The sequence below is a fragment of the Pogona vitticeps genome, chromosome 2, assembly GCF_051106095.1.
Source record: "Pogona vitticeps strain Pit_001003342236 chromosome 2, PviZW2.1, whole genome shotgun sequence".
NCBI classification, from domain to species: Eukaryota; Metazoa; Chordata; class Lepidosauria; order Squamata; family Agamidae; genus Pogona; species Pogona vitticeps.
In genome coordinates this window covers 80,281,239-80,304,743 of record NC_135784.1, presented here as the reverse complement: position 1 = coordinate 80,304,743, position 23,505 = coordinate 80,281,239, and the positions used below count along the sequence as shown (strand labels likewise).

At 42.5% G+C, this 23,505-nt stretch overlaps 1 protein-coding gene across 7 annotated transcripts in view; it reads left to right on the top strand.

Annotated features, from left to right (window-relative positions):
- HEMK1 (HemK methyltransferase 1, mitochondrial release factors N(5)-glutamine) overlaps window positions 1–23,505 on the top strand; it is an 86,494-nt gene that overhangs the window by 32,425 nt on the left and 30,564 nt on the right. For all 7 annotated transcript variants that reach the window (XR_013541760.1, XM_078385483.1, XM_020788786.3 and 4 more), the window contains 2 exons: window positions 19,652–19,813; window positions 21,134–21,198. Coding sequence is in view for 6 of the 7 variants with exons in the window: in XM_078385483.1 (XP_078241609.1) it covers window positions 19,652–19,813; window positions 21,134–21,198 (227 nt within the window). In the remaining variant the exon portion in view is untranslated. The remainder of the gene's footprint in view (window positions 1–19,651; window positions 19,814–21,133; window positions 21,199–23,505) is intronic.

Sequence of the window (23,505 nt, the reverse complement as noted above, 5' to 3'; positions counted from 1 at the left end):
GTATTGCTATGGCAAAGTTATATCTGTCCAAGAATAACCAGCATATACTGTAAGCTAAACTAGGCAAATGTTGTATCACTGAAGCTGTGTGGCTTCTAATGACAGAACTGTACCAAGGAATACTCAGTTACATGCCTCTTCTTTCAAGAGAGGCCCATCCACATCTCGAACTTCGTCTTACGGCTTGCCTAGACTGTTCAGCTGGAATGGGCTAGATCAGGTTAAATAGGGTTGCTTCAGATTGGTATACCATTTGGTGCAATTCTTGTATCCTCATGGCATACCTATCTCAAGTGACCCTGTTTGCCCCCCCATCTCTTAAGAAAACAACCTTTAAAATAATCCCCTTCCTTACATCCTGCTGTCTTCTCTTCCTCCTTCTGGAAGGAAGCTTTCATTTTTCCCCCCTGAAAGGTGCAGTGCATCAGCACTACACTAAGAGGTTTTTTAAAAAGTGCTTTCTTTTCTCTGCCTCTCCACAAAAGAGAAGAGGAATTTTTAATTTCCCAGTATCATGAAATAGCCAAGTTACCTTCTTAAGCCATTTAACAATATTGGGAAATTGAAAGTGGAAGCAGCAAGCTATATTTTGGTTCAGTCCAAGTGATTGCATGGGCTGGAAACAAATCAAAATAAGAGCAATCCTACCTGCACCTAAAAAAGATTAGCCTCTGGCGGGGAGCCAGAAAGATGAGGGTAGGAATACTGTGATGATGAGCTGGTTCATGTTGGCACTTATGCCATCTCGTCACTGCTAAAAGGAGCAAACAAGCCCATTCCCATAGCAAACTAGCAGGACAAATACCATATGGTCAGTCCCTAATTCTGAGACACCCTTCTAATCTCCAACTTGTTGGGGTTCAGTCTAAGATTTTTGGCCCTCATGCAAGCCAGTGGAGCCAGTCAAAAAACTGATTCAACACCAACGTAGCCTCACGTGACCTTAATAACAAGATCAGCATACTATTGACACGTCAAACCTAAATCTGATGATGGCTTCTAGTGATTTCATATAAATATAAAAAAGGATTAGTTAATGATTGGGTGTCACATCCTCCTTTAGCAGATGAAGCTCATGAGATGATGGCCCAACACAAGATTCTGCCGATACTGTTCCTATCTGGTCTCCATGCTTACTGTCCTCAAACAACTTTAGTGCCATCCACTCCTACTTGATAAACAAAAAACTACTGTGTGAGATGCAAGCACTGATAGTAAACTGAAGGGAGTGTTGCTATCTCTGTCCACATGCTTGCTTAATTGATACCTGCCTGTACCAGCTTTTGTTACATTGCTTTGCACCAGGTTTGAGAGAATCATGGAGTTTGAAGGGGTCTATAAGTCCATTGAGTCCAACCCCCTGCATGGTGCAGAGATAACTTCTGACTCTTCGTTAAGCTGTCAAACCTACAGTTCAATGCATTCCAGTGGGGGGGAAATTCACCAAAAATTAACGAAGAGTCAGAACAAAGCCAAATTAAGTTTGCAAAGGTGCACTAACGATCCCAAGCATTTAAAACAGTTTTTGAACATTTTAAGACACTTTAAAAATAGCAAAAATGGACCTGTCAAAACCATTGAAATGCATTGAATAGGCTTCAGTGCAATCCAATGGGGGAAACATTGTTTCGTTTAGCGATGTTTCCTATGGCGATTTTCGCTTAAGGACGGTAATCCGTTCCCATTGGAACAGATTATCCGGTTTTCAATGCATTCCTTTGGGAAATGGTGTTTCGCTTAGCGATGTTTTCCCATAGCGATGTGTTTTTTTAACCAATTAACATTGTTAAGCGAGGCACCACTGTATTATAAATATTAAGGAGACAATATAGGTGAAGTATTGTATAAATGTTTGAGATTTGCTCTAAGATTTCACATTTAGAAATATTATTCTTAAAAACATTTCCATGTCATTCCCATTGTTGCTGATTAAGTTTATTGATGGTCTAGATTGGAGTGGACAAGTTAAAAGAGTTTAGGGGCCATTTTTGGCCCTTCCCTGAATATTGGTTGCAGCCCACCCTCATGTTTCCCTTGATACCCTCCAAAATGTTTTTATAAATTGCAAACCATAGTAGTCACTGGAGGCTGTCGTCTAACGTTATAAACATGATTTCTCCTCACACAGAGGAGTGTTTTTAGCCTGTTTTGATAAACGGAGAGTCTTCTGCGGGCAGTTGTGTGTAAATGGCAGACTGTATCCTCTCCCTCAAAGGTTGTGAAGGCGTAGGTTGTAATATGATGGCCAGTTAGTTTTCTTTTTTTTTTTTAGGGTTTGAAGATTGGAAAGATCTATGGGTAATCTTAAGCAGTGCTTCTGCATTTTGTGTTGCTCCTCCCCATATGCTATAGAAATACATAGCTATGGTGCAAAAACAATTCTTTCACACATTAGCTGAATGAACCGAAAATCAGATGGCCACCATAGCACCCACACACAACCTTGAGAGGTTAGTACTTGAGCAAGCAGCAAGCACTCAGCAAGATAAAGTTGTATGAATGGGGCTTCCTGGAATTCAGCATCGTAATGTATAATCTTGTTACACAAGCTGACACAGTTCACAAGCTGTGAGGTCACCGTACTGAATTGCAAAACAAGTATTTCACTTGTAAGTGTTTTCCCAGGAATTTTAACTTATATACACATGATGAAAGAAAGAGTAGCTTCAGAATGCTTGTTTAGTTTTCTTTTTTTTCCCCAGCAGGACTATATCGTATTTCTGCTGTCTAGTTGGCTGAATATAACTCTTCAAGACAATTTTTGTTTCTGAGTACCTAGCAAAGCGAATGTTTGCTCAGTAGTTGGACTGGTACTAAGGACTGACTGAGAGTAGAACTACCTGCTTAAAAAACAGTCTGCTCTTCCCCCCCCCCGCCAAATATTCACTAATGCACACTTCATTTTAGAACTCTAAAAACTTCCTGCATACAGATATCAAGCCAATAGACTGAATTTTAGATGGATCATCTTTAGGGCATTTCTTGTAATTTGGAGGTGACAAAGGCTTTCAGCCAGCTACCAATATAATTTTGCATTTATTATTTGAAGGGATAAAGGGAAGCCAGCACAAAGATTGCCAATTGACATTAGATTTCAGCAACCCTGAGGGGATAACCTCAGACCTAGGGGCATTATCTGGTTTTAACTTACTGTCAATTCCTAAATTATATCACTGTTCATTCACCTTTGTGTCAAAAAACATCACAGTACAGTTAATGACTACATCAGATATTTTTTGCCCATGAATTGGCAACAATCAGGAACATTTGGGGCAGCTAGCATCAAATCTTCTAATGTATACATTGAGGGACATAACATACATGGCACAAGTATGACGTTGCCTCTTCTCCATACTTTCAAATAACCATGTCGGTGCAAAGTCCCCATTTTCTTGGGCTCACCCTGATTCTGCCACCTCCAGCCTATAGTCTCTTAAGTGACTTCCAAGTAACCCAGTTCTCTGTGTGACAGGATGGTAGCCAGAGAGTGAATGTGCATTTGATGTAACTGCTTTAAGTCTTTCACTATTAGCTGCTACTTCTCTTCATTAGATTATTTCATCTTTTTGGAATTAGCCACAGTTATTAAGCCAGAAGATGGACAGTGTTGTACATTCAGCTTTGAGAAACCTTGTATAACCACAGAAAGCCTCAGAGTCATAAATGTTGAACAGAGAGAGGTAAAGTCAGCTTAGGGACTGAAGTAGAGGAGTCTCATTTGGACAGCTTGATCGTCCATGTATCCAGAGAAGAAGAGACAAAAAACTTCAGCTCTGGACTGCTCTGCCCTGGCTCCTTTATGAAATGTAGTGCAGCAGAATGATACAAACCCAACCTCATATATATATAATCAAAACACTTCGTTTCTTGGAGTAAGACTGTATCAAACCCTTCAAATAGTTAGGGAAATAGTGGTTCGTGTGTATAAATACCCAATGTGGTCTAACAGATCACTTTACAGACTAGGACTCCGGAGACTTAGAAATTCACAAAAACCACTCTTCACGTATCTCTTTTACTATGGAATCCCCTATTAGGGTAGATGCAACGCAGCTTCATCCTGGCAGCACATAACACACGTCTGCATTTATAATTTCAGCTAATTAAGTTCCAGGAAATAATTTTTAAGGGGAGATTTTCTTCTAGTTTCAATCAATCTGAAGATTCAGTATAATTCTGAGATTATATGTAAACTGTCTACAGAATCTTTTATAACATAGTTGGTGATTAATGAAACTTGGAGACTGGATGATCTCATGGTAAGGGGAATATTGCACTTGTCTTACATGTTTTCAAGGAAATAAGTCAAAATGAAACTTTGGCGTGTTTTGCTTTCTAGCAGTTGTTTCTTGGTTTGCAGCCTTATTATAATTTTGATGAGATAACTAACTACCTTCATGTGCTGGAGTCCACACTGAGAATTCTTATTATGGGGTAGAAAGGAGAAAAAAGTTATGTGCTCCTTGTATAAAATTGAAAAGCAAAGGTTGGCATTGCCTTTATTGGACCACTAATATATTCCAAGGAGGTGGGTTTTTTTTAAAAGTCCTGGTGGATGCTTCCTTGAGCTAGAGGGTGCAGGAGCATGGAGTAGAAAAATCCAAAAATCCTGGCCAGAATTGAGGCTTTGGGATTTATAATAAAAGTAAACTCCCAAGATGGAGACTGCAGCCTGAGATTTCAGGATTCCCATGTGGAATTATTTGCCTTTCTCCACCTCTGAAGACCAAAGGCAATGTGTTCCTTTCTGTTTGTGGATATACATTCCCATTTGTTGAGATTCTTGTTCACTTAAGCATAAACAAGCAGCCACACAGTCTAGGCTTAATTGGAGCCACCCTGGCAAGCCAACAGGATGTGTGCAGTGGAGGTTTTTTGTGAAAGAATGACATGGCACAAAGGGTAGCTAAGCTTTTAAGTACAGTCTTGAAAAATTCTCTCTGCTGGGGAACTCGGTGCCCCTGGGTGGACATTGACTAGAGTCAAAACAGGGCCACCAAGAAAAGAAAGAGGAAGAGTGTGGCAGGCTCAGAAGGGCCCCGAGATTGTCAGAAGTACAAAAGGTATTTGGGGGCAGAGAAGCCTGAAGGGCAGCCTTTGCATGCTCACCTTTCCTTATGCCAACATTGCCAGTAAGAGCTGGTTGTGTTCAACAACTTCCCGGTATGTCAATTGAAAAGGAAAAATGGAAAAGCAAGGGTGGGTGGGACTGGTCTCCTTGTCTCCTTGAGCCCCTTCTAGCTTAGGGCCTCCTGGAAGAGGGAAGTAGCTGGCTGTCATCCTGAAAAGAAACATGCCTGAGAGAGAGTTGGGTTACAGTCTTTGTCTTTCTTCACAAGTTTTGTCAAGATGTACTCTGTGCTGTTAGAAAAACATTCTGAAGCCATTAGGAATGAAAGAAAACATGCACGGGGTTTGATGGCCGAGACATTTTGGAATGTGTTGTGCCTTTGTGAGCTGGCTTATGCTTAGTGGTTTGTTTCTAGGAATCTTCACTGTACAATCTCTGCCTTTCTCCTGTTCGTATGTATTTCAGTGACAGATAGTTTTGGCCATGAGAGGGCAGTCGCGTGTTAGGTTGGAAGATGGTTTAGTTGTTTTTATTTCCAGGAATTACTATTGCTTTTCTGTTCATAGGCTTTCCGGTGTTTCTTTCTCTTTTCTTTCCATTATTGACATTTCCCTTTTTAGAGAAATTGAAGCAAGTGTGGTCGAAGTTCATGTTAGTTTCTCAAAACTCCCCTGTTTTTTTTTTTCCTAGGAAAGGCTCATTCCTGGTTTTTGTTCCATTGATTCAGAGAATGATGCAGGGGAGGGGGCATGTGCACATCGTCTATAGCCATTCTAAGCATGACTGTCCTTGTACAAGATGGCTACAGGTGTGCCGTAGCAACAACCAAAACATCTGATTTCCAAAGATATCCACCCAGCAGACAAAGTTGGAATCTAGAACTGAACCACTCTGCTTTGGAGTGATTTGTTGTCATTTTGACTTATATACCACCCCATAGTGCTAGAGAACTGCTGGATAGCTCAATGGTTTAGGTACCAGAAGTTGTGAGTTTGATTTCCCACTGTACTTCCTTGGCAGGGGCTGGACTTGATGATCCATAAGATCCCTTCCAACTCTGCAGTTCTTAAGATTATTATAGAGCACTCTCTAGATAGTTTACCATGTAACTGTGCAAGGAACTCTTTGGACTTCCACTGAGACAGAGCAGGAATTTCCACAAACCCGTGAAGCAAATTAATTGGATCTGGAGCTTCAGGCCCATCTCAGGGATTCTAAGGACACAGAGTTTGTCAGTTTCCCACCACTGGGAAAAGTGGTTACATCGCCCCGCTAACCTCCCTTTGAAAGAAATGAAAGTGACAGGAGGCACCGGATGGGATGGGACAGAATGACTGGAGGTGCTAGAGGTGGAGGTCAAGACCTTCTGTATGCAAAGTGGTCTACGGAGCACCAAACAATGGGCCTTTCCACAGACATGTGTTTGCAATGCTGTCCAACTGGCCTGATGGATATAAATGCTTCCCAACAGAGATGTTCAACATGTATTTTTCTTTTTTTAGACCTTGGTGTGCAAAAGCTTTCAGTTCCTTTTGTCCTTTTTCAGTCTGTGCCGTCTCTGTACCTGTCTGCTATATTGTATAATACCATGGAATTGTTTATCTCCCTGAGTTAACTTCTGTGGCTAAACTATTTTATATCTAAGGCAAGGGGGCAGTGAGGTGACATCCATATTTCCTGTTTACATCAGTTCCTTTGTATTACAAGCTGTGTGCATTGCAGCTGCCACGTACTGATCTCTCTTTGGATGCACCAGGTCTTTTTCTATAAACATTGTGTGGATATTATGACACCTCTTCTGTTTAGTAAGAGTCATTCATCTTAACATCCCATAACTGGCAGAGGATTTAGCATTGTCTGGCTTTTCCCCCAGACAAGCTGAAATGAACCTTTCTTCAAGGTCAGCAGCATTTTCTACAAGAGAAATGGGTGCTTTTTAGTTTTTTTGTGTGTGACCTCTCTGCCCCCATAACAAGAAGAAGGGAAGACACTTGAGAGGCACAGTGGGGTTTCTTTGCCACTTCTCAGTAGGGAACTGCTCAAAATCCTTTAATGTTATATGGAATGACCTAAGTGGAAACTGTAGTAGACAGAATCCACCCTGTGTTGTCCTCCTCAGCACCTGAGAAAGGGGGTATGATGAAATATAGTTGTTGTATTGCGTGTTATGTATTTATTTTGTAACCTACTTTTCTGCTGAAAAAAAGAGGGAAGGTTAATCAAGGTGACTAAGAGTAATAAAATGCAATTAGAACATATACCAGTGAAAAAGAAATAACAGTAACCAACTCAGAGGCAAAAGGCCTGTCTGAATAACAACACATTTGCTTGCTGGTGGAAGGGCAAGAGGTAGGTGGCCTGGCTTCCATTGGCGAGGTGTTCCAGAGCTTGGGAGCAGCCCTTTCTCATGTGTGTGCCCCACCCCTGCCCCAAATGAACCTTGGAGGGTTTAGAAACCAAGAGAAGAGCTTCTTCCAAAGATGGTAAACGGACAAGTAACTCCAACTTCAACAAAGCTTAATAAGTCACCAACAGCGTTGAGTCGTACATGAAGATAGACCAGTAGCTGACGAAGTTGTCGTAAGAGAAGGAGTCACATGCTCCCCAGGGTTGTTCCCTGTTGGCAGACTAGTGACAGCCTTCTGGACAAGCTGACATTCTTGAACATTTTTCAGAGGGTGTTCCAATAAGGCAAAAGGAAGTAATAAAAGCACATGGCCAGATTAGACATATCCAATAATGGGCACAGTTTATGCACTAGCCTTGACTGCAAAAAAATAAAATAAAAAAAATTAAAAAAATTTAAAAAGCACTCTTAGCTGTTGGAAAAACTCAAGCATTCAGGTTCGGGGCTGTATCCAGATTGTATTCACCCAATCTTTGAACCTGAGTTTTCAAGAGTGACCCCATCCAGCAAAGGCTGAATCCCTGTTCTCTGACCTGACAATGACTGACCTGGACCGCCACCACCTGGATTGCCTGGATTAAGCTCCATTTTGTTTGTCCTCATCCAGTGCATTGCTGACCTCAGGTACTATTCAGAACCAGTTCAGCTCCCTTGGACGTATGGAGAAAGAGATGCTTGGATGTCAGTGATACGTGAGGGTTTCTTTGGCATGTCGTAAAGCAAATCAGAAGAATTTACTTTGTATTAAAAATATTGTACTGTATTGTCACACTGAGCTGGGCTTTGTCAATGAATCAGTTAAAGAAAATAACCTTTTGATATTTGTATCCACGTGTTGCCGGCAGATGACTTGTAAAAAGTCCACAGTGCTTTGCTAAATTGTTTCAGAATTAGCTCAGTCTCTGGGAAGCCTTTTCCAGTCACTGAGCCTTCAGGAGAAATATTACTTTAGATGTATTCATTGTGTATGACTCGTTGTGTGTGGGGGGGGGGGACCTCCTAGAGTCCACACTCTAGGAAAAATGTTCTCCAGGAAGACAGCCTGCTATTTCCAAGAATCTCTGTTTTGGTTATGTGAAAAAAAAAAAGAAACAAAGCCCAGGCTTTCTCGTTTTCAGCTTTGCTCTCCTCTTTTTTTTTCCTTTTTCTTTCATTTGAAATATTGATATAATGCTGTTCAGCTAAAAGAGGCTGCAAAGCAGTGTGGTCACTAACGATATTTTTAAAAGGTCACTGTATAAAAATAGAAAATGCAGATCTCCTACTACGGAAAAGCACAAGAGAAAGGGAGAAAAAAAAGAAAAATATAAACTTCGCATTCTTTGGGAGAAATAGTAGAAGAAGGGCGAACAGTTAAGAAGAGAACCTAATTTATTTCAGAGTAAGAAAATTAGTAGAAATGCCAATAGGTTAACAGGGCAATCAGTGCAAATGTTTTAAATATTTTAATAATTTCTGTTAATGAGATAGAGAGGCTAAAAAAAAAAGCCTGGTCAGCACATGGAGGGGTTCACACATCAAAAGGTGTTTTGTGGGGAGAACTCCTATCCACCGATGGAGAGGTGGACATGCCAAGCTGGATCGACTGGGTTGACCTTCCGCTAGTGGCCTCTGTTCTCAGCCTCAGACTCAAAAGGTTGTGGAAGGTGAGAAATGGCATTTCATTATAATCCTTGGCCGCACAGCAAATAGAATACACTTTGAAAGGCTGCGTAAGAACTGAAATAACTGTGCCCTGTAAATAATTTAACCTCCCCTAAACATAGACCAAATCATACTGGCAAAGCCAGTGTTGTGCATGGTTGAACAAGGATTCGGGGCACTCAGTTCAAATCCCCGCTTGGCTCACAAGCTCACTGGATGATCGCGGGCCAGTCTGACCTACCTCACAGGGCTTCCTATTGGATAAAGTGGAGAGGAAGAGAGTTTAGTGCGCCATCCTGAGCTTATTGAAAGGAAGGCAGGATGTTAATGTACAAAACACATGAATAAAAAATAAGAATGTACTGGGTTTTCATGGACTGAGAAACAAATCAATATGGTGTCTGCTGTGATATTGCTGAAAAACAAAGCAAACACTTTTTAAACCCTGCAAACGTGGTGGTTTAAAAGACTAACACACTTGCATGACCTAACAAGCTTTCACAGTCTGGAGCCTGCTTCATCACATCTGTATTTAAGGTGCTATAAGACGCTGTTGGGGTGTGGATATGGGTGCCATTGGTGTGTTGAGTATGATGCTGGTGCACACTGTCTGGCCACCCTAATGGACATCACTAATCTGAATGACAGCAACGCAGGTGCCTTGTGGGTTGGTGACTCCCGTGTTGGGGAATTGGGTAAGCAGCCTACTTGGAAGGGGTTCTGTTTTACCCGAAGGGTCCAAAACATTGCCCGTGATTACCCCTAAATTCATTTGCATTGCTGGAGTCTTTACTTGCAATGCTCTTGGCCAGGTTCAGTTGGCCTGCTTGCTGTGACCATTCTTGGGCAGACCTAAGCTATGAATAGTCATTTATGCCTTGGTTATTTCCTCTTCAGATTATTGCGGTGCTCTGAAGGCAACAGTGAAGTTGAGAGTAGCAAGAATGTGACAACTATAATCGTCATCCACATCAAGTGCCATTAAGTCAGTTCTGACTTTTGGCCATCCTTTTTAGAGTTTTCCAGGTAGAGAGTACTCTTACCATTCCCTTCTTCTGGTGACATCCTGGAACTTCACAGCTCGCCCAAGGCCATACAGGCTGGGTCTGCTCACAGGAAGCACAGTGAGGGATTGGAATGCCAACCTCTGACTCCGCTGCCAAATACCTGTCACGATACTATACAGAAGCCACTCTTGTTTTAAGGATATTGTACTAGCTGTAGCATATGTGCAGTCCGAGTGGTAGGTATTAATCACTGACCTCAGTATTGGAGGAAGAGCCTCTTGCTCTATACACCCATCAAGATATTAAGGTGTGGTGAGTGGGCCCTCCTGTGTGAACTGCTGTGTGGAGTGGTACATTATGTCCTCAACACGAGAGGCATATCGGGAGACGTTTTTGGCTATGGCCTTGTGGTTATGGAATATCAAACCCACCCACCCCCATAATCAAATCTGGAGGCCTAGCTAATGCTGATGCTAGCCTCACTTTGTTACCAAATTAAGACCCAGGTTTTATCCAGTAATTTAGATCTTATTCACCATAGTGTGATTCTGTTCATTTGTCACTGCTGATATTGGCATGTGGATTGTTGCTTTATGGCTTTACAACTTTATTGATTTTTATCTTGCTCTGAAATCCATTGTTACAGAATGAATTGGAAGTATAAATGAAAGGTTCTGTAAACTGTGCTTGGAGGTTAGGGACTAGGATCAGGAGGTGAAAGCAAGCTATGGGAAGGAAAGGGGAAAATCTGGGGCTGAGCATTTTCAGGTTTTGGCATTAGCAGGAAAGGGGAAAGTGCAGTTGCTATCCACAGGCTTAGGTGCTTGAAAGACTGGTCTAATGCGGGAACTCGTGAGAGAGCATGAGTTATCTTTTGTCAACATGGTTTATTTTTAGAAACCACTTTGTCTTGGAAGCAGAAAGGCTGGAGAGAGAGGCTACACAAATAGCATACTCAATTTTGTTACTCTTTCTCCTCAGAACTGAAATGTAATTTTGATTAACAAGGATGTTTGGGGTTGAATGCTTGGCCTTTTACTGTTCAATTCATGCACAACCATTCTTCTGTGATCTGATATTTTGCCTACCAGGCTAGGTTACTGTGAATCCCTGTGTAAACACAGATTGCATCAGCACTAGGGTATTGGATTCAGGTACTCATCCCTGCTCCTTTCCAGTTCCTTCTCCTTTGCTTTAGGACTGGTATTCTGTTGTTCTTTTTCTATTTGCAGCCGTTCTTTTGTCAGTGAAACAAAATATTGTTCTGAAGTGCTAGGTGGTAGAATTTGTGTGCTTCTTTTCTTCCAGCGGACTCTGACTCCTCCTCCTTCCCATTTTACAGAAGGGTAGTTGAGGGAGAACGACGGGCTAAGGTCATGCCCTAAGCTTCAAGACTCAGTAAGGATGTGAACCTAGATCTCCCAAGTACGAGTCCAGCACTCTTAACCACTCTGCCATGCTACCTTATAAACATGCCCTTTACATCTTTTAGCCATAAGGTTACTGTTCTCCTTTACATTGCTTAAAAATGGGAACTGGCCAACCTCAAACCGAATGCACCCTACCCCTGCATAGCAGGCAGCGTTTAGGGTAAGCTCCTACTGATGATTGGTAGCAGCTTTTTAAAACTGCTGTGGGGAAAGCAGGCCTGGGGGAAGAAGGGTTAACTCTTTCCACATCTTGTTTTGATACTGAGGGGAGGGGAAAGTCCACTGGCACCTCTGACTACTTGTTAACAACTGTAATTGCGAGAGAGAGAGAGGGGGGGGGTAAGAAATATTTATTTTTATTATTTATTTATTTAAAATATTTTTGCCCCCGCCTCTGTCCCTAAAAGGACCCAAGGCAGCTTACATAATTAAAATACAATATTAAAGCAAACAGCAGTGAGTATACAAATACTAAAAAGGATCAAATAAGTACTATGCTAAAATAAGCAACACCGAAAGACATTCAATGCACAAAACACAGCCAGCCTATTTAAAACCCCACTCAGGCAGCCAGTCACTGAGGGAAAGCTTTCCTGAAGAGAAAGGTCTTCACCTCATTGCGGAAGGACAGCAAACATGGCGCCACCCTGGCCTCCTGTGGGAGGAAGTTCCGAAGTTGGGGAGCAGCGACAGAGAAGGCCTTCTGCCATTTAAGGGTTTGTAGGTTAGACCTTACACCTTGAATTCAGTCTGGAAACCGATTGGCAACCGGTGAAGCTGCTGAAACGGGGTTCTGTGGTCCCTGTAACCAGCTCCAGTCAGCAGTCTGCCTGCTGTACAAATAAGGAGGGCAGGCAGAGCCCAGCTGATGGAGATGTGATGTGTGCGTTGGTAAGAGACAGGAGGGAGTACTGTGCCTTGCTCACCATTGGCATGCTGGATAGCTCAGTGGCCTAGATCTCTGGTTGCAGAACTAGACCTTGGAAGTTCAATTCCACACTGTGTCTTCTTGAGCTGGACTTGATGATCCATATGACCCCTTCCAACTCTGCGATTCTAAGATTATTATTATTACATTGTAAGTCTGTTGCTGCTCCCAGACTCTGGAACTTCTTTCCACAGAAAGCCAGGCTGTCTCCATCTTTACAGTGGCGCCTCGCTTGACGACGTTAATCCGTTCCAGCAAAATCGCTGTAGAGCGAAATTGTCGTCAAGCAAAAGTAAAAAGTCCATTAGAATGCATTAGAAACCCGTTAATACGTTCTAATGGGCAAAATACCTCTTCGTAAAGCGAAGATCCTTCATAGGGTGGCAATTTTCTGCTCCCTGTAGAGTGAAGAATCCGTCCCTAACACAGCGGGGAGCTATTTTGAATAGCAGGCGGCCATTTTGGAAACCCGACGATCAGCTGTTTTGATCGTCGTAAAGCGAAAAATCGGTTCCCGAAGCAGGGAACTGATCATCATAAAGCGGGTTTTTTGCTATCCAAGAAGGAGAAGGAAAACTCCGATTTCAAACCTCCACTGCCTTGTGGCTATATCCACTCATGGAAAAGGCTTCAGGAGTTAACCTCGAGGCAAAATCCGGAGCTGGAGTCCCGAAGGCAGCATGTGTCGTTCTGCCAACTCCTGCGACATTGCTGGAACCAGTTGTATTGGCTCTTGCCTTTCCATTGGATCATTTCAGCAATGTGGAGAGGAGGGATCTGCTGCTTGGGTAACAGCCTATCCTCCACATTACCTTACCCGGGCTTCATGTTCTGGAGAGGACACTCCTTGATTCAGAGCATGTTACCATAGTCTCTAGAGACTGAAGGATGCCTATGATGCTATCCAATCATCGTTTTGCGATCACAAAAGCGATCACAAAAACATAATCGTTAAGCAGATTCATCGTGAAGCGGAGTAATCATTAAGCGGGGCACTACTGTACTGTCCTTCCATAAGCGGGTGAAGACATTTTTCTTCAAGCACTTTTCCCTTAGTGACTGACTGTCTGAGTGGGGCTTTTAAATGGATTGTTTTACTTTATTGCTTTGAATATGTTTTGGTGTTGATTTTGTTTACTTTTTTTTTAGTTTGATATTTGTTTGATTCTTTTTAGTATTTGTATACTCTGTTGTTAACTTTAAATACTGTTTTTTTTTATGATATAAGCTGCCTTGGGTCTTAAGGAAAAAGGTAGTGTTAAAAAATATTTTAAACAAGCAAATAAATAACCCCTCTCCTAAATCTTCACCAAGGGGGTGTGGCTTTCAGGTGGGGTGGAAGGTTTCCCACCTGTGGTTTAGAACAAATGAGAACCCCCATAATCCTTCCTGTTGTGTTCCTCTGGTCCCTCTGCACATAGCCCAGGATATGCCAGAGCAAGACTGTTGAAAAAGCTGATGGGATTGGGGGTGGGGGTGGCAGAGTGATTTAGTTTGAAAGGCATCTTCTGCCACCAGTTCTAGGAAAGAGGCACTGAGCTCCCCATGCCTCTGCCAGTGACTCAGACTGGCAGGATGTCTGGCATGTGGGATTGGATCACACGGAGTAAGGCGTTCTGTTAAGCAGGATTTGCATGCGAATAGTCTTGTAGGTTGAATGCCTCTCCACCAATCTGATGACTCATCCGTGGAGGTTGTGGGTATCTCTGAAACTAGGTCAGATTTAACACCGGTGCTTTCATGTACCACATGGAAGAAGCAACAGAAACCATGGAGAAACCAGGCAACACTGTGTTGAGTGTTCTGGCCTTCTATTGTATGGCAAGGAATCTGATCCCTTCCAGCTATGTCCAGAACAAGGGGTCTTGTTTCACTTCATTTTGTTCTACATTGTTTTGGGGCATTGTTTAATACTATGCTTACAGCATTTTCTACCTATACATTCCTTGTTCATCCAGGGTTGTTCTTTAAGAGTCATAATAATCTGAATTTCTGAGACTGTCATTGTGTTCTCCAGTAGAACTGATGCATCATGACGAAAGAAAAGGAGAAAAAAAAAAAAACAAGGGAAGAAGAGCCTTGAATGAGAATGGTGAGGTAGAAAATTTGTAGGGTCATGCTCTGGCCTACTTTAACCTGCCTTAAAATAGTTGGGCAACTTACGATCCCCCAAATGGCTTGCAGGTTCCTTCTGCCCTAGCTAACATAGCCAGTTACGAAGGGTGATGGGACAGTCTCCAGCAATACCTGGAGGGCCACAAGTTGCCTTATGCCTACTGTATCAGGAATTAGGAGACCAGATTTGTAAAACGTTTGGATGCACGGGTGTTACAATCCAGATCTGAAGTAGTGTTTATAGTAAAAGAAGGTATTCAGATAATGAAAGGGGTTGCCTGTCAAATTGTTCCAACTGCTTCTATATGTTCAGTGAGCTGCAAAAGCTATATGCTTGTTGCAGTTCCTTCTACTACCGCTATTACTACTACTGTTTACATTTATATTCTGTCTTTCTTCCAGTTAGGTCAGAGCTATGTACACGGCTTTCCCCATTCCCCCTGCCTTTTTCTTTGCAAAAACCTTGTGAGGTAGGTCAGGCTGAGAGAATGTGACAAGCTCAAACTCCTCAGAACACGGCCAAAGAGCCCAAAAAACCCACAACAACCATCAAACTCCTCTACTGATTCCTTTCCTGCTAGAGGCTGAGTGCCCTCATGGCTATCCTGCTGTTGTACAATTCTCAAAAATAATTTGCTGCATCCAAACCAATGCCAGGATTCTTCTGCTTCCTCCACGTTCTTTTCCATGTATAGGCGTACCTCGGTTTATGAACATCTCAGTTAATGTAATTTTTGGTTTATGAATGAAAATCTATTAAAAAGAATGCCTTGGATTCTTTTTTTTCTTTTTTCTTTTTTTGGCAATACGAAGCAAGTTTTCCCAGGATGTATTGCTCTTGGGAGGTTTATAGCACTGCCCCAGTGTATGCATTCCTATGGGAAACTGTTTCGGTTTGTGAATTTTTTGCAATACAAAACGTCCCAGAGAATGCATTAAATTTGTAAACTGAGGTATGCCAGTAGGTCGAAAGCCCATTTAAAAATGCTGCTAATGCTGGGCTGCACTGCCATGGAATGGCACTCTGCAACTGCATTATCAGGCCCATAGCTGAGTGGGGATTTCAGGCCAGGTCTCCTGAGTTCCAGGCTATTCTCTAACCACCATGCCAGGCTGATGTAAAAAAATTATGGAGTGACTACAGTCCAAACCTAGCCTTCCCTGTGCATATGTAGTTTTGTCAGAGAGCCTTTGACGACACTGAATTTTCACAGACACTGAATTTTAATGTATTTAGTTTGATTAAGGCCTTGTGAAGCAAATATAGCAAGTTATGACTGACTTAAACTCAGGACTATTTATTTACTTATGTATTTATGTATGTATGTATGTATGTATGTATGTATGTATTTATTTATTTATTTATTTATTTATTTATACCCCGCCCCTCTAGACCATGTCAGCTTGCCAAGGCTTGAGGGGTACCTATCACCCAAGGAAACTATTAGAAGTGGCACCTTCCCAGTGCATGTCCCATCAAAAACATTACTGCTGCTGCTGCAAAAAAAAAAACACCTAGCAATCCTTTTGCAATCTTGGCTGACGGGGGAAGCCTGCCCTTGTATCCCAGCAGGATCAAGTTCTTAGCAGCCTTTTGGGAATGGAACTGTGTTGAAAAAGATGGTATGCCATTCCTACACATTGTGTCTCTTAGTCAAATTATTGAGATTTTGAGGGTGGTGGCAGAAACTTTGGCAGTGAGTGGGAACATGAGAAGGTACTGTATTTTTCCGTTTATAAGATGACCCAATGTATAAGATGACCACTACCACCCCTTTTCTAACCCCAAATTAGAAAATTTGGCCGCTGCTTTTCCCTTCCATTTGCTAAGCCTCGGGGCTTAGCAAAAAAAAGGGGGAAGTAGGGATTGAAGGGCTGCACGATCACTGAAACCACAACCAGTGGCGGAGGCAGCAGGAGGCAGAGAGAACCCAATCACAAGGCGATTATCACTGGGGGGGGGGCGATTGTGCAGCAGCTGTGGTAGTCAATGGGCAGCAGCAAGAGGCGGCTGAGCCCGGCTGCTTCTTTGCCTCAGTCTCCACCTCCTCCTGCTGCTTTCTGTGTATAAAACAATCCTCAATTTTTCCTCTATTTTAGGGAAAAGTGTCGTTTTATACACGGAAAAATACGGTATGTAGCCCATCCCTATTTTAACATTCCCTCTCTACTATTTTAATAGACAGTAGGTTTCAAGAGCATTGTTCTTCTTTTCCTTGAAAGTGTGACTCTAAACTCAGTAAAGAGAAGGAAGGAAGCCTCCTCATTGTGCAACTGCTAAAGAACCTTCTGGGATTTATTTTTATGTTAGTGATTTAACTCTTCTGCCTTCTGTCCCAGTACTTGATTTTTTTTTTCCTGAAATGCTAAAGCCTTTGTATAAATGACATATTGTCACAGAAGGCCAGCGTGTTGTTCAAGGGTGCTTTTGCTGACCAAGCTTTTTCCGTATAGGTACAAACTTCAGCTGCAAATTCAAGGAAGAGTCCTTGTTGTGAAGCGCGACAGCCAACGACACATTCCCGTCTCCGATTTTCCTGTTTGAAAAAGAGAAAGCAGAACAAATGAGAGTGCTGGGCATGGAGTTCTGCTTGAATGTGATCTCAGGCCTTCCCACTGCTTGATTTAGAACAGGCCATGGGCAACCGTGTGCCCGTTGAAGTCAGATTTGTACCTCCTGAAGCCAGATTCAGCTAAGCACCCTTGTCCTAACCTGACCTTGTTAGAGCAGGCAGCTGTATGTTTTTTTAGGCTTCTAGGGACATTTTCTTAGAACAGTGTGTGGCTCAGCTCTTATCCTCAGCAATCCTCAGATGTGAGGAAGCCCTCCTCGTGGTCATTGTTTCTAGCAAAGCTGGCCATATTCTTGAAGAACTTCAGTAAAATATAGCCTGCATAAAATGAATCTATGAAAGGCACAATAGGAATAATTACAGAGGTGGGTTTTAGCTCTCAGTGTAAGTCACCTATATAAAAGAGGAGGTGGTGTGTGCAGGAGGAGCTGTATAGGGATGGCAGTGATAACAAGCTCCTTTAATGTATGCCAGTGAGTGCCCACATGAGAGAAAGATACAGCCACAGAAATTGTGGTTTGCATCTCCTTACCCTTAGGATATGCTGAAACTTTGAATACAGGTCATATGTTGCTCTTTCATCCTTTTCCTTAAGGGTATCGTTCCTTCAAATAGGAGGAAGAATTTCACTGCCGAAGAAGTCATGGGAGAGATGTTAATCCCAGATATATTGTTCTTCTTTGGCTTTTAATTGTCCCTGTCCTCTTGCCATTGCAAAAATATGGGCCAAGATGAGTCATTGCCACTGACCATAATCTTTTGTATTGTCAGGAAAACTCAATTGTGAAATATATATGACCGTGGCTTGGGAATGATATTGCTCCTGGAATAAGAACAAAAAGCACCTAAGGCACCTATAGCCAGCACAGTTCTCTTTTTTCAACCTTACTGTCAATGGATGTAGTACTTCTGCGTAAATGTTTTGTATTCCAACCCGCAGGGACTCTTCTGTCCCATTTTCTACATTTTATTACCTGTTTGCAGCACCCTAAGTGTTTCCACAGTGACTGATTTCAGGGCTCAGGACCCAAAAACACATTTACAGTGGCAAAGAAGTAGATGAGTTTCTTTCCAGACTTTGGTGGCTACTGCTGTTCTACGGCCCACTTTCACGGCTGCTTGTTGCTGGAGGAGGAAGGAGTGTGCAGATGTGCTGGCGTTTGGGCAAACAACATTCTTTGTTGGTGAAGGTTCTGGACTTCTTCACATGAGATGCTATGGAAATGTGTTCTTTCCACTGCTCCTCCATACCACAGTAATGCAGACACCCAAAATAACAGTGTCCAGGTGACCAAAGACCCTTGTGTGCACTTAAATACGTGGGCATTCATATTTTCTTTGAGGGTTTTCTTTCTGCATAACCAAAAGTCTGACACAGGATTTAACTGTCCTTTTTTCAAAAAATTGTGCTAATCTTTATTGAACGTAAACATTATGTAGGAGGTGGGCTAGGCATTCCCCTATCACCTTGTCCACTACACTAGTTGCAGTAACACCCAGATCAGACAATAGTCCTCGGAGGCTATGATCCTATAGGCTAGTGGTTCCCGACCTGGGGCCCGCAGACGTTCCGGGACTATAATTCCCCGAAGTTCTTGCCAGCATAGGCAGTGGTGAAGACCCCTGGGAGTTACAGTCTCAGAGCATCTGGGAACTACCGCTATAAGTACCTATGTCAGAGTGAGTGCTGTTGAATGTGATAGAACATGCAGTACTTTCGAGTCAGCATATCTGGAAGGGTGTATTAACATGGGAAGTTGTCAGGGTGCAGTCCCTGTTTTAGTAATTGTAATAGTTTCCATTCCCAGGTTCACCTTCTGCAGGTAGTCTTGTTTTTCCACACCATCCCGCACTTCTGTCCTATATCTGAAACTTTGTTTCTAAATATGGAAAGCTAGTTATGTCAGGGTGAAGGATTCTTGCCTTGCTTTCCCCCATATCAGCTAATTTTCTGTGCAGCAAAGAGCAATGGCCTGTTTTCTCCCTGCTGCAGAGGAGGCATTGCCGTAAAATGTTTTAGGATTTCTGGGTTCTGTGGGGAAAATTATTCTACGCTAATGTATGTCTATAGGCCCTTTGGTTTGGTTTTGCTTTGATTGTTTTATTAATACAGAATTTTTCCTTGTACTGTAGTTTCCTAAATGCAGGTAGATTTCCTTTAAAAACAATTAAAATGAACCAGATTTTTTTAAATAGCTGGCCTTTCTTGAGTATGTAGGTCAGGCCATATAAGGAGAAAAACTGAGGGCGAGAGAAATGTTACAGAACGTTGTTTCTCATCTTCTTCATTATCATTATATCTGTGAATGAAATTTTAATCTATTTTCCAGATGTGCAAGTTCCATGTAGAGAGCTGAAATACAGGCCCTCATTGAACCATCTAATTCCCAAGCTGTCAACAGGGCACTCTCCATGTTTAGGCAGGAAAGTAAGCAGTCAGAGTGAAATCGTTACAAAGGCTGGTTTTGACTTCCAGGAATTAGTCTCCCTTGCTGTGGATGAAGAACGCAAGAAGAGATTGAACTCAGCTGGCCGCCGAGATCCTTGGCCATTCCCTCCGTCTCATGGGCCCGTGATCCTGGAGGTTGGCTGTGGTTCTGGGGCCATAGCTCTGAGTATCCTGAAGAAGCTGCCTCATGTGAGTGTGTTTGATTTGTTTTAGGTAGAAAAACTAGAGATGAGATATTCACGGCCCTTTTCCAAACAGAAGAATGCAATCAAATAGATGAGAGAGGAGCCCCTGTTTCCAAGTCTGTGTGATCAAAGAGCTGACAGGAAGGACCAAACGTCCCATTTACAGTTTTGGTTTGGGTGCGCCTGTCTTTTAACTAGTTGCCTCCTGCTTTTCAGGAGTCTCCTCATCTGGAAATTATTTAATCCTGGTGGAAAACAAGTACATCCTGTTGGGTGCAGAAATGCTGTTGGAACTGTGTGAGAGGAAGATGGAACTTTCTGGGAAAGGAGATGTTGTGGAGAGAGTGTCTCTGGACAATATGAAGGGGGCAGACACTTTAGATCGGTTTCCTCAATGAGCCTGGGAAGTTTTGGAAAAAGAGCATACAATAATCCCTGTGGTGTGCTAGGTACGGAAGTAACCTGATTAGTGGCCAGGAGGATTAGTCAGATGGACACAAGCCGTCATTTCCTCCCCAGCTGGGCCACTAACCAAGAAGGCAGTGGGAAATTCTGGCAGAAAGAGAAAAATGCTCTGGGCTCACAAATGGCTACCATGCACCCACACACCCTTGAAAGAATGCAGCCTTTGGCCAAAAAAACGGAGCAGGGAACCTCACACTCTGGGGCTGAATCGGCTCTCTGGGCTTCCCCAGATGGCCATCACCACCCCTCTCCCTTTGTTCTTTAAAAAAAAAGGTAATTTGGTGGTTTCCTTGCTTTTGTGGAAACATTTTCCTATTCCTCAAAAAACTGGAACACCTTTCCTGAGGCTTAATTATTGGCAATTATAGATGGGGGTGAGTGGGTAGTCAACTACAAGCTCCGGAACAATAGGAAAGGATCACGGAGCCCACAGCACCAGCAAAAGGGTGAGTGGACGGTTCAGACCCTTGTTATGCCCACCTGTGTGGGGGTATTCGTATATGAGTACGAACACCTCCATCTCTATTGGCAATTAAGAACTTTATGCTTTAAAAATGATGTCCTATTTTGACCCTGTTCTTTAGGCTCAGAAAACTTCAGAGGCATTCTGTATAACATGGAGACAAAATGCATGGGTGTCAGAAAATATAGGAAGATGTTAGAAGTGATAATAGCTCTATTTTTTAAAAAAAAGTTGTGATATATTTAGGTAAAGTTAGCCAGAGCATTTTTCCGAAAATGTGACACTTGCATTGCTCACTGCCATTGCTCTTTTCCCAAATGACATCCAGCTGTGTCCAAGACATGTTTTAATGTTTGTTTTGTGCTTGTTTTTTGTTTTGTTTTTCCCTCCCTACAGAGCCGGGTCATTGCCATAGATAAATCAGAAGCGGCTGTGAATCTCACCAAGGAAAATGCTGAAAGGTAAAAAACCCACATTGTGCTCACTACTAGTGATCATATTTTCTGAGTTGGGGCCTTGTGCCACCAGAAGAGCACCATCTGGGTAGCATCAGCAGGCTTGAGAAAACATCAAAATTTTCAGAAGAACAACAGTTTATCAATCGGGATATCATATGCCTAAATCCAGTGCATAAAACATAATGGATGAAATCCTGTTGCTTGGGGTAGCAAATAGCAACTGGAATGGGCCTATTGAATCAGTAGGGATTTGGTAAGTCAACTCCTCTGCAAATTCAATTGACTCTAGTCACAATTAGTACACCAAGCAACAACATTACTGCCAATGTATTCTTTTAAATTTATCTAATTTAAGGAAGAATTAAGGTAATCCTGCATATTTTCTTTTCAACTGTGCACCACCCCACATTCTTAAAATGTATATTTTAGCACCAGTTCTCCTTCTGTACAAATACTCTGCCTATCCTCAGACATTTATTTGTGGATCATATCAAAAGAGATGGAACTTTAGTAAAGAAATTATTCCTTTGTAACACCTTTAAAAAGAAAAGGTTACTTTTAGCCATTTCTTCATTTGGCCCATTTTACTCACTGGCATCATTGTTGTTATTATGCCATCAATTCACATCTAATTTGTGATGACCCTTATAGATTTTTAAGGTATGTGTGATATTTAAGGAGTGTTTTGCCAGTGCCACACACTGGCCAAGTGGGGGCCAGATCTCCTGAGTTCTAGTCTGTCACTCTTATCTACTTCATAAGCTTCATGTGAGCAGTGGGAATGATTTCATTCAGCAATGGCAAATCACAAGTGATCAAAGCTTCCTTTGGCGATTTAGAGGGGCAGACTTTATTTATTTTATTTATTTAAAATACTTTTACTCTGCCTTTCTCCTCAAAAAGGCTCAAGGTGGCTTAAATCATTTGAAAGACAATATTTAAAAGCAAAAACAGCAAAAAGCAAAAATATACAAATATTTAAAAAGAATTAAATAAATATTATATTAAAAAGGGTAAATAAAATCAATACTAAGAACCCATTTAAAAGCAACAAGGCACAACAATCCATTAAAAAAGCCCTTCTCAGACAGCCACTCTCTAACAGACAGACATGTTCCCCTGTTGCCAGTTAAGGACTCAGCAGAAATTACTCGTTTCTACATGCCCTGATTTCAGTCTGAACTGAAGATTTGAACATTGTCCTCAAGGGACAGCCAACAAAAGGTGCCATTCTGGCAGTCAGGAGCAGTATGAATTCCTGAAGTAGCCAAATGAATACAGCCCAAGTGTTACTTCTGGACCAACTTGATCCTGCTTTCTTAAATGCTGTCTCATATGGGTTTTATGGAGTGTTTGTATTTGCTACAAAGTCACATACATGCCAAAATTGCCAAAGACTTTAAGTAGCAGTGGGTGGTGACAGTGGCGGCAGCTGACAACGATGAATTAATTACCTTTGCTCATCCAGAATGGCACAACAGGATTTCAGACAGGGTTCTAGGAAAGAATTTGATTGTTACCCTGATAGTACAGTTAACAATTCCTCTGTATCCTATAAAATCTTCTGTTCTCTGTGGGAATTGATTCCTTATAACTAGAGATACTCTTTTGCACATATGTTGCACATGTGTTGTAGACCTGAGAAATGAGTCACTTTTTAAATGTACCAGATATAGATAGACTTCAGGCTTGCTGGATATTCTTTGTTTTTTGTTAAAACCATGAGATTCAGCATCCAAAGACTCATGCAAAGTATATGAACTGAGAATTAAAATATTCTGATCCAGGAATTTCACATAAGTATCAGAACTAAACAGAGCTCACAGGCCTTCTACACAAAAAAAGTCAGCCTACCATATTTGCCGGCATACAAGACGACTTTTTGAGCCAGCTGCCGCTGAGACAGCTCCGCCCAGGTCCTGGAGCTACACCCCCACAGCAGTGCTGAACCCCCCCCCCGTCTCCCGGGAAAGCGACTGCCAGGAGAGCGGCCTGGTGGCCTGCAAGGGTTCGTGCAGCGCGGCCTGATCCAGCAGCTGAGAGGTCAGGAGGAGGAGGCTGGGAGGGACTTCGAACAAGTGGCCCGCCTCGGCAGCCCCTTCACCCGCCAGCAGCTGGTCCGGATGAACCCTTACTCTGCCCTCTGCAACCAGATGCTGACAGAGGTGATGAAGCAGCTGCGCGGCCGCCTGATCCCCCCGGGAGAGGCTTCTTCCGGGGGGTAGGGGGGCCCAGCTGAGAGTCCTGGGGCTCGTCCGCCGAAGGAGCGTGCGCGCAGGAGGCGAATAAAAGAGAGGCCTCTGCAAAATG